At 35.8% G+C, this 11,972-nt stretch overlaps 1 protein-coding gene across 1 annotated transcript; it reads left to right on the top strand.

The window, feature by feature from the left end:
• LOC107622989 (hydroxyproline O-galactosyltransferase GALT2) lies at window positions 5,787-10,735 on the top strand. Its single transcript, XM_016325077.2, has 7 exons — window positions 5,787-7,296; window positions 7,817-8,049; window positions 8,422-8,712; window positions 9,040-9,168; window positions 9,343-9,516; window positions 9,844-9,951; window positions 10,184-10,735. The coding sequence occupies exons 1-7, from the start codon at window positions 6,387-6,389 to the stop codon at window positions 10,388-10,390; spliced, it is 2,052 nt and encodes a 683-aa protein (XP_016180563.1). The 5' UTR covers window positions 5,787-6,386; the 3' UTR covers window positions 10,391-10,735.

Genomic DNA, 11,972 nt, shown 5'->3' with positions numbered 1-11,972 from the left:
GTATAAAACAATAATAAAAAATATAATGTTGGTTTAGATTTAAATACCTTTCACCAGTTTTAAACTTAAATTTTAAAAGTAATAAATATTTTATTTATGATGAATTATTGATAAGAAAAGTTATTTCAAAAGAAAATTTTTGCTCCATTTTTCTCCAATCTCAATCTTATATGTATAGATAAATTATCAAAAAGAATTTTGTGATTCATCTTCTCTTTTATTTTTAACTTTCTCCGTTTAGTGACACCCAATTTCACATGATGCACTGTATTTAGATCAATATATAGAAAACTGAAAATATAAATTTATGTAAAGTTACAATTGATCAAACAATTTATTCAAGGTTCATATATTTGAAAACCATAAACTTGATGCAACTTCTCTTGCTAGTTTCTAAATCAATTTATGTTAATAATGAAAGAGACAAGAAAGTCCACCTGAATAAAGCTTTGGAGTTACATTAAGCACTTTTGGGAGTCGTATGACAAACAAACCACCAAGGTAATTTGGGAAGTGCTCTTGTAATTTGGAGATAATGACTCCACAATATTAATTTTAAAATTTTCAAGCTCTTAAAAGTGTTCAGGTAAAACTAATGAGTTATAACTCAAATAATATAATCTTTCCATACTCATTTAAAAAGTTGCGAGTTTGAGTATTCCTATTTTTGATAAAAAAAAATGTTCAGATAAACAGTAACCAGATTCTAAAATTTTGAAATAATAACTACACAGCATAAAGGGCAATTTACCCAAATAAATAAATTGGGTGAAAGCTTTACTCAAATACACTTTAATTTTATAATCCAAAACTTAAAAAAAATACGATGAATGTGTTAACAAAATTGTTTTATTATTGTGTATTGAGCAGTGAGTATTGAGATTTGAGAGTGAAGATTAGATTACATTAGATTAGTTTTGTTGGGTGCATGACATGACATAATAATGAAGTAACAGGAAATGATAGTTAAAAAGGTTTGAGAATTGTCTAATATATTATCTGCTATGTATTTGATAGTTTAAGCGGTTTGAGCTTCTATTATATACATGTATTCTGTCACAATTATCATGCGCAGTCTAAATGATACTATTCATAGACCGTGGGAGCTTGTCACGGTTTATGCTTAGCTTTCTCTCTTCGTAAACCGTTGGAGCTTGTCACGGTTTACACACAAACCACAAACACTATAATCCGTGGTAGCTTGCCACGGTTTATGTTAAAATCAGAAACCGTGGTAGCTTTCTACGGTTTATATAGAAGTGTGAAAATGCACATGTACATAAGAGATTTCTGTTTTGTGTATTTGAGTAAAGCTTTCGCCCAATTTATTTATTTGGGTAAATTGTCCCAGCATAAAAATAAAATTAAGCAAATTACAAAATGAATGTATAAAAATCTATCAACCTTTATTAGTCCTTCTTAAAATAAAATCTCAATCACTTCTTTTAGAATTTGAATTAAACTAGAATAATGCACTTGCCAACATGTTTGAAACCTAATCAAATTCATAAAATGGAGGTGAAAAACTTAGATAGCTTCAAAATAATAAGTCCCCACACAATATTCAATCAAAATAAAAATGATTAAATTCAAGACAAAAGCAAAACCAAAACCAAATCAAGAGAAAAGAGGTAAGTAGCGAGACATACTAAAGGGAGAAAACCTTTATTAGTTCTTTATGCACTAATTTTCTTCTTTTTCTTTATTTCGTTATTTTTTTTAATCCAAATTAAACAAGATTATACAACAACAAAAATTCAATAATAAAAATTTTATCATTTATCTTAATCAGTTTAAAATAAGATACAATTTAGCAAAATTTAATAAATAAATTCAGTTCAATGAAGTAGAAAAGACTCGATCATAATAAAAACATGTTTATTATGCTTATGTTACTTTTTAGGTCCAGAATTAGAGATTTAGCTGAAAAGAAATATAAAAAATTTTTATATGGAGACTCAAAACCCAACTCATGTACCCTGTAGGACATTGGTTAGAGTTTTCACATCTGAGAATATTCTATTTGCATTGATTATTTTTTTATTTTCAAAGTTTTTGTTTAAAGACACAATTACAAACTTTTGAAGCATGAAAATTTATTTGAAATTATCTAAAAATTTTAGGGATTAACATATTAATTTAACCAAAAGAATACATTATTAAAGAGTATAATCTAATATCCACAGCTTATAGTCACAAAGAGCATAGCCTCAGAAAGCAACACTACAATAAAAGCACTTGAATTTCTAACAATTGCAAGAATACTAATATCAAGTAACATACCGAACAAATAAAAGCCCATGCTTTAACATAATTTTAACAAGAATTATCAAGAGTTTAGCACAATTTTTTTCAACACAACACAAGAAAAATGCAACAAAACAAAGTACAACAGAGACCATAGTTAAAAAGAATGAAGAATGAAAAATAAAAAAAATGAAGAAACCAATCTGAATAACATAATCTTAAATTTTTGTTCTGACTTCTGAGCAGTTTGAGTAGAGGGGTAGAAGTGCGATGGAGACGAAGGCCAGACAACAAGTACAATGGACGACGACAGTCCTATAGCTGATCAAACAAAGAGCAGACTCGAAAACGCTGATCTCGAAGAAGAAGCTACGATTGGTGGGTTGAGGACTTCGAGCACCATGACTAGAAGAAGTCAATGGCAAAAGCGCAACGGAGCATATGAACGCCAAGAACTGACACCAAACTCGAGAAAAAAGTTGTGACGCATGACACGGTGGCAATCCTTACAACAGTCCATGCGACGGTGGTTAGACAGCCCTTGCAGCGGTGGGGGAGAGGCTAGGATTTCTCGCCTTTAGGCTTTAGCTTTCTTTTTGTTTTGGAAAGAAGTGGAGAGGAGAATGCTTTTTCAGTTTCAGCTCACCGTTTTACTTCTTTTTTTTTTTTTTAAGTGTTCATGGTGGTGTTGACAGTGGGCTAGTGACAAATTGTCAAGTTTTAATCACACGTAATAAGGTTGGTTCTATCAGCGGCTATGATGGAGGAGCGGAGTAGAGGGAGGATGAAAAGGAACTGACTGTAGGAGAGAGAACTGGATTGGAGAGGAAAAGGAGTGAGAAGACATAGGTTATAAATGAATACTAAAATAATTTATAAAATAGAGAATAAATTTAATAATTAAACAATATATATTGAGTTTAGAAAATTAATATTAAAATGTTGATCAAATATTATTAAAATATTAAATTAAATGTCTATTAAAATATTACCAATAGTTTGTTTGATGGATTGGGTTTAGTGTGCAGGAAAGAAAATTAAGTTTCATAATGGCCCAATTGAAAAAGCCCATCTTGTTAACTAAACAAGCTTAGCCTGGACCGCACCTTGCAAGACCGGGATACTGATAGAGGAGTTGGACTGTATCAAGGGCAATATGACCCTTCAGATGAGACTGCTATCTAATTGACGATGATTTTGAGATATGCTGGGTGCTAGACAATTGTGCGGTCCACCAAATCTCACCTCCCTAATGACAACAAAACATTTATACTTCAACTATATCTCTAACCTACATAATATATTATACAAAAGTAGTCAAAATCACAATTAAATTTGAACTTACCAGTATCCGAGATTCTGACGAAGGGCCACACGGAGGCTCTATTGACACCCATTGCCGGCTTAACGGTACTGCACATGGTACTTTAACCGGTCGGACTCGATCACCTAGTATTCAACACTCTTGTGAATACTGTAGTTCTTCACACCCTGAAACACCGCCTCTCGGCTTCTGAACATGTGGCCGACCCGAAACTCTACCCCGCCGTTTAGGTTGTAATCCTCTTCACATGTGTCAGAAACCGGGGTCCTCTCTTGCATCGCGTCCAAATGCAGACTGTGATAGTGACTTGGGACTGCCGATAGCGCCGGAATCAGGTGAGGTGAAGGCAGAACATGGCGTGCCACAGCCCTGGCAGGTGTCTCCGGCACAAACTCATCCTCATCGCCACCATCGGACAACTCACTGTCCGCATTATCCGTCACGTAATCTTCGTCGGACTCCTCCTCACCCTCCTCTGCCTCATGCTCTGGAATGGCGACATGAATGGGTGGTGGTGCGAGAGGTCGGTCGTCCTGCACGATACACATAGGTATCGTGTACGGAACCACCACTACCACCATGACCCACCTCGGCCGACAGCTCCATTACCTGTTTTACCATGATCCTCCCATGGATGTCGAACATCAGTCGCACATGCTCGTTTCTTTGAAGTCGGAATAGTCGAAACCGGAAGACTTCGTTTTCCATGGGTGCTAGCAACCTATACCCCACCCTTCCTATCTTTCTCGCTTGTGTACCATCGGCCTTGCTCAATATCAAACTCTTCAAATTCGACAATGTCTCCACACGCTGAGTGCGAAACAATATCGGATCCTCACACTCAAATGTCACTCCGTTGTCGTCATTTCTCATACGACAATTGGAATAAATAAGCACAACTATGAATGAACTATTATTGGCCATTGAGCTTTGTTTTTGTGAGAAAACGAGACAGAGAAAAGATATAAAATGTGTGTAGAGAATACCAAAGGTTACACGTGTCACGCTGACGTGCCTTATCTCGTTTACACTGTAAACAAGATAAGACAAGAGAATTTAAATCGGTAAATATTTTTAAAATAATTTATTTTGGTAAATATTATATTTATTTTATTTATTAAAATAAAAAATTTAAATTTAAATATTTAACTAAATGATCAAATTACTAATTAGATATTTTTCTAAGCCAAATGATTTAAATTTTAAATTTAAATTCAACTTTAATATACACGTAGCATCATATCATATCATAAAATAATAACTAATTTTCAAGGGTTTACTTTGAAACTTGATAAAAGTAGCAAGGAGCCAAGGAACCCATGAACATGATTGATGGTCCTATAGCTGAGCCAATTAGACAAACATATGTAGGCCTCTAATCAAATCATGCGTAGGTTCTTCCTTTAACTTAAAACTAATCAAGTGAGAAAAACGGACTACTTAAGAAGTTGATTAATTAAAGCTGAAGCAAGGCATAAGATCCAGTTTTAAATTTATGGTGATCCAAAATCATGAAAGGTAAAAACTAAAGGTGAAAACTCAGTTGTCATTAACTTTACATTATTCAAAATCACTTTTAGATAAAAAATTATAAAAAAGGACATGAATTTAAATAATTATTTTATGTTATCTTATAATTTTATTTTAAATATTTAAATAAATTTTAATATTTTTTTAGTACTCTCAATATTCTTTAGTACTCTAATAGAATTAATAAAATCATAATACAAAATAAAAAAAAATATTTTATACAAAAAAAAATAACAATAACAGTAAAAGAACTCATATAAAAAAAATAAAAATTTTATAAAAAATAATAATATACATAAGAGAGTATTAGAAAAAAGTATTATAAAAAAAACAATAAACACATGAATAATGAAGGACATAATTGGTACATAGAACATAAAGTTCAATCCAACGTGAAAAGGTGAACGGAAAAGCTAAAATTTTTAGCTTTTGGTAAACGTGGGTTGAAGACAAAAATCACTTCTGCGTTTACAGCATAAAAGTGTTGCCAAACATGAAGATGAAACGTTCAAGGAACTCAAACGAGCTTCTTTCTTCTCCAACGCAAATCCAAACACACCCTTAGTCGTTAGATTTGTTTTTTAACTGCTTGCGTGAAGTCGACTGGTTCAGCTTCCGAAAACTAAAAAGTAGAAAGTAGAAACACTTTCTACAAAACTTATGAGAGTAGAGAGTACTACTAATAATATACCTGAATTGTAAGTGCCAAAATAGTGGTGATTTTTTACTCTCAAAACATTCAACCAATCACTTCACTGTTCCCTTTCCCTTTTGCTACTCTCATTCTTCTGCATTCAGCATTCACCTTCATCTTCATCTTCTCACCATCCGGCACCTTTCTTTGTTCCTTTTCCATCCATTAGGGTTCACTTTCTACAACTACTAATTCCGTTCTGCTTCCGCAGATGCTGCTCTCATGCTGAACGATTCGGGGTTCCATTCCGCCACTTGCAACGACTTCCTTTCCAATTCGTTGAATCACTGCGGCATTGGTTGATCGACGCACTCCTTTTTCCCCTCACTGCATGGAAGTTTCGTTCTTTGCCAGAAGAGGCCAACTTTCACTGCCCAATTCGTTGCCCTGTCGCTTTTAGCGGAAATTTTGGACTTGGGGTTTGCTTTCAAAATTACAGCTTTGTTGCCGTTTGCGTGCTTCCTCACGTTGATGTAGTTCTTTATGGTTTATTCGCGTCAAACATCTGCAGTGTAGGGTATTGTTGTAGTTGATAACTTGCTGTAGTGTAGATTGTATCGTTTTTTCTTTGGTTTGTTGATTTTGAAGATTATGAAGAGGCAGAAAACTGAACCTTCCAATTCGAGGAGGTTTAGGTTGTCCCAATTTTTGTTTGCTGTTGGGGTGTTATATTTGGTTTTCATTTCGTGCAAGTTTCCTCAAATTCTGAAGATTGTGTCAACGATAAGTGGGGATGAGATTTATGGTGGATTGGATGGTGCTGCTGCTGTTGGTGGCTCAGAAGGTTCAGAGTTGAGCAAGCCTTTTGTTAGTTCTGTTTATCGAGATTCACTTCACCGGAGGCTAGAGGATAGCACGGACAAGGATGCTCCCTTGAGACCCAACAAAGTTTCACTGAAGGAGGAAGAACACGGGGGTGAATCCGTGGAGCGTGTTCCTCAGAAGTATGGCAGGATTACTGGAAGAATCATGCGGCAAATGAATAGGACGAACAATTTATCTGTTCTTGAGAGAATGACAGATGAGGCATGGACATTGGGGCTGAAGGCTTGGGGAGAATTAGACACGGCTGATGACGTGGAGTCCGGAGAGAACTCTATCGTCGAAGGAAAGCCTGAGTCCTGTCCTTCTTGGATATCAATGACTGGGGATGAATTGCAGAAGGGAGATGGCTTGATGTTTCTACCTTGCGGGCTAGCAGCAGGTTCTTCAATCACTGTGGTGGGGACACCCCATTTTGCTCATAAGGAATATGTTCCTAAGCTTGGGAAGTTGAGGAAAAGTGATGGATTGGTTGCAGTTTCACAGTTCATGGTTGAGTTACAAGGACTAAAGTCAGTTGAAGGGGAAGATCCTCCGAAGATTCTTCACCTGAATCCTCGGTTAAGAGGGGACTGGAGCAAACGACCAGTTATCGAGCATAATACCTGCTATCGAATGCACTGGGGAACAGCTCAAAGATGTGATGGCTTGCCAACTGAGGATGATGAAGGAATGCTTGGTATGATGTATAACATTGCATATGCACTTTCAGTTGTTTTATCTAGAAACATTGTGCTGCAAAATAGTGCCCTCTTGTCCATATTGTTAATTGTTAAATGAAACAAAGCGAGAAAAGTAAAATGGTCTGACAACTTGGAATTCGTGAAATAAGAAAAAATGACTAATGGCCATCAAAATAAGTAGCAACTTGTTACATTGTTAACGAAACAGAAGAATGTTTACTGTGTTGGTTGTTTGTTAGATGCTTTATGGACACTGCAGAAGTAATGCTTATTATTTTTTAAGTTATGTGGTTAATAGATATTGTCGTGCATGTTTGGGTTAGCTTGTATTTAGAAAAGCCTCTAACCAAAATTGTAGACAGAGTTATATGGTTAATAATTTTTATGGCCCTTCATATGGAAAAATTATATATGAGAGCAGTAATCCTTTAGTCTCTAACTTGCGCAGAAATTCTTGGATTAACTTTTTGGGTGTTAATTCAATGCACAAATAAACCTTTTGATTATGTTTGGCAGTCGATGGGTTTAGGCGATGTGAAAGATGGATGCGGAGTGACATTGTAGACTCAAAAGAGTCCAAGACAACATCATGGTTCAAGCGGTTTATAGGGCGTGAGCAGAAGCCAGAAGTGACTTGGCCATTTCCATTTGTAGAGGGTAGAATGTTTGTCCTTACCCTGCGTGCTGGTGTTGATGGGTACCATATTAATGTTGGGGGTCGCCATATGACTTCATTTCCATACCGAACGGTAATTAATTAACACATGTCAGTTGCTTTTATTTTATGGTTGCACCCAATATCTTGATTGAGTGGAATTATGTATATTTACTTGTTCTTGTTAATCATTTGTCAAGGAAATAACTTCCCCATTGTTGTTGCTTTTTATTAACTTAAAAATTTAAAAAACATATATCTATGTCAAGTTTTAATATAAAAAGAAATTTTTTTGTACCCTCATAACGATTGGCAGTATCACCTTTACTGTGTCATAGGGTGTCCGTTTGGCTTAAACAATAAGAAAAATTGGGACTAATTGACATCTGCTGCAATCCATACTGGTTCTGCTGTGGGATACAGCTTACTTTTTTCCTGATGACTTTCTTTTCAACTTTATCGTCAGGGTTTTACACTTGAAGATGCTACAGGATTGGCAGTTAAAGGAGATGTTGATGTTCATTCTGTCTTTGCTACTTCACTACCTACTTCACACCCAAGTTTCTCACCTCAACGAGTACTGGAAATGTCTGAAACATGGAAAGCAAGTCCTCTACCCAAACATCCTATTAAACTGTTTGTTGGAGTCCTTTCTGCTTCAAATCACTTTGCAGAACGTATGGCAGTTCGAAAAACGTGGATGCAAGCAGCTGCGATCAAGTCTTCAGATGTAGTAGTACGATTTTTTGTTGCATTGGTATGACTTCCTTTTGTTTTTCTTATATATACTGCGTAGAAGCATACACTACAATGATTTGATCATTCCGTCAACATGAAGAAATGCATGTTAATTCTCAGAACCCATATGCAGTATTGCAGATAATTTATATTGAAATGTCTGTATTAACTATAATGTGGTTTGTGAAGAAATTTATTTGCCCAATTTATACATAAGATGCTTGAAATTTTTCAAGGCATTTGTGTGTATTTTGATTCATGCTTCACTATTGTTCTTTTACTATTTTTTATTTATAATATGGCTAAATTTTGTATTTGTGGCTACCATAAAACGATCGTCATGAAGAATCCAAGGAAGGAAGTAAATGCAGTGCTGAGGAAGGAGGCTGCTTACTTTGGTGATATTGTCATTATGCCCTTTATGGACCGCTATGAGCTTGTTGTGCTTAAAACCCTGGCTATCTGTGAGTTTGGGGTTAGTACATTCTTAAATTTTGTCAGCTAAGCTTCTCTGTTTCTTCTGTTTTTATTTTGTACGGGTGCTGGGTGTTGGTGACTTGCATTTATACAGCTGGTGTCGGTCACCTTCCTCAAATCTGAATTGTTGTATACACACTAGTTACATCAGCTATATATTTTTGTCATGCAGATTCAAAATGTGACAGCTGCATATATCATGAAATGTGATGATGACACTTTTGTTAGGGTGGACACTGTCTTGAGAGAAATTGAAGCTGTACCTCATAAAAAGCCGCTTTATATGGGGAATCTCAATCTCTTACATCGGCCTCTGAGACACGGCAAATGGGCAGTTACTTACGAGGTATGGAAGTTGCCACATTTAGTTGTAGTAGTTAATATATGGTGTGTGTATTTCTAATGGTAGATACTGAACAAGAATCTTAACAAATTTTGACAACTCCGGGGAACAGTTTTGGCCATAGAGAATTATTTATTGCCTTTTGGTTATCCAAATAATGCATATTCAGCACATGACAGAGCTTAAATTAGACTAGAGTTTTTGCAGGATTCTATTTTCCTCGGTAGCCGTTCTTGTTGTAGGTGGTGACAAGTACAAGAGAATTGCATAGCTTGGTGCTATATGGCTTATTCTTTCCTTCTCTTAAGGATGATGTTTCTGTTGTTGCAGGAGTGGCCTGAAGAAGTATATCCTCCTTATGCAAATGGCCCTGCATACGTAATTTCCGAAGATATCGTTAATTACATTGTATCACAACACAAGAATAGGAACCTGAGGGTTAGTTGCCGTAAATTTATCTGGATTTTACATTCATTTCATTCGCCCTCCCCATCCTTCATCAACTAGTAACCGTGACTTTGACAAAATTGGTACATTCATAAATCAATCCTGAAACATTGATCTGTGAATGTACAAGTTTCATCAAAGTAACAGCAATTAGTAGATTGGGTAGTATATCACTGGATAATTCGCATTACTGATTGGCGAGAGATTTGTTGTGTGGTTGCAGCTGTTTAAAATGGAGGACGTAAGCATGGGGATGTGGGTCGAGCAATTCAACAATACAATGGCGGCAGTCCAGTACTCACACAACTGGAAGTTTTGTCAGTATGGATGCATGGAGAACTACTTCACGGCGCATTACCAGTCGCCGAGGCAGATGATGTGCCTATGGGACAAATGGTCAAGAGGCCATGCTCGATGCTGCAACTTCTGAAGATAATGTGCAACAATCCCATTTTCCATTTTGTCTTCTTGTACCTTTAGCTTTGTGCTCCTCTTGGTTCACCTATCTGGTTCATGTTTGAAGAAAATCTCAATGATGCAAAATCTATTAGTCATTCAATTTGAAAGAAAAAGAGAATTTGTAGGGGTGTTCATAGTCCTGGCTGAATGGCTTGGGCCTTGGTTTCAGTGTAAATACATGTCCTCCATTTTTTGTGTGCATCAATTCAAATATTTTATTGCTCATGGATTCTGCAAAGAAACATGTTTTCTTCTCCTTTTGGAAGTAGGACGAAGGTACAGTTGCAGTTATGGAAACCTATTCTTTTTCCTTTTTTCTTTTTGGACCCGGAAAGCCTTGTTTTTATAGTCCTTCAGGTAGTGTTTGGTAGAGAGACAGAAAGACTGAAACTAAGAGGAAGAGACTAAGAGATAGAGATTGAAATAAATCGGTATTCTGTTTGGTACAAAATAGGAGATAGAAATTGAAACAAGAATGAAATTCTAATTTAATTTGTACAAAGAATAAAATTGGAATTAATTAATTGAAATGAGGGTATTTTAAGTATAAAATGTTATTAAAGTTTTAGTCTCTATTTCTAAAAGTTTTAGTCTCCCGTGTTCTCACTTTTTAGAGGTACTGAAATTTTAGAGACAGAGACAGAAATTTTAATACTAGTGTCTGAAGTAACAAAAATGATATTGAGTCTCAGTTTTAGTACTTCAAAACAAACGCTACATCAGAGTTGTTTTCCAATGCTTGGCCCAACTTGTCCCCAAAACAATTGACAAAAATTTCCTCATATGTCTTACTATAAAGTAGGATTTATTATAAAGTGAATAATTTGAATTAACGGTACAAAGTAAAGAAAGTGAGGAATGGCAAATCCAATGCCAAACAGCTAGATTATGCATATACACACACACACACACTTCAGAATTTCATTGTAATTGTAAAAAGTATATGGATGGGGGCTCTTTTGGTCAAGATAGGGTACTTGTGGTGGAGCATTAATGATAGGCCTTGCCTTAAAATCAGAGAGCATGGCCTATCTCTACAAAGGGAAAAATATCAAAGAGCAAGAGAGGCATTGTATTGCGTGTGTTAGAGTCAAATTCACTCTAACATGTTTGGGAGTTGGGACCCTCTAATCTCGAGTCCTTTCATTTTCAGCAACCTTTTGTAGCTGGCACGTGCCCCCACAACCCCATAAGTCCATTCATTACCCTTAAGTTAAGGATAACATGTGAGCATGCAAATGACATATAACTAACAAGTAACAAGGCATCTTATTCCAATTCCAATCCCAATCAATTCAAATTGAATATGTGGGGTCCTATGTTGCATCTATTTCCCGTTTCCTCTCTGTCGGCACCATATCCATCTGCCACGTTCATTCTCAATCCTCTCTTGTCATATGGACACGTCGGTAGTAACATTTGTCTTTGGGATAATACGACAAAGCTTCCGTTTGGAACAGTGGTTTGGTACGTACACCCATTTCCCCGTATAGATTTCATCGGTGAATCTAAATTACAGCAAAAATTACTTCTAAAAAGGAAAAGAAAAAGGA

The sequence above is a fragment of the Arachis ipaensis genome, chromosome B10 (assembly GCF_000816755.2).
Source record: "Arachis ipaensis cultivar K30076 chromosome B10, Araip1.1, whole genome shotgun sequence".
Taxonomy (NCBI): Eukaryota; Viridiplantae; Streptophyta; class Magnoliopsida; order Fabales; family Fabaceae; genus Arachis; species Arachis ipaensis.
This window is presented reverse-complemented; position numbering and strand designations above follow the sequence as displayed.

Coding starts and splice junctions, on each gene's coding strand:
- LOC107622989 (XM_016325077.2), top strand. CDS start 6,387: ATGAAGAGGCAGAAAACTGAACCTTCCAATTCGAGGAGGTTTAGGTTG. Junction 8,050..8,421: donor CTTCATTTCCATACCGAACG/GTAATTAATTAA, acceptor CTTTATCGTCAG/GGTTTTACACTTGAAGATGC. Junction 8,713..9,039: donor TACGATTTTTTGTTGCATTG/GTATGACTTCCT, acceptor ATCGTCATGAAG/AATCCAAGGAAGGAAGTAAA.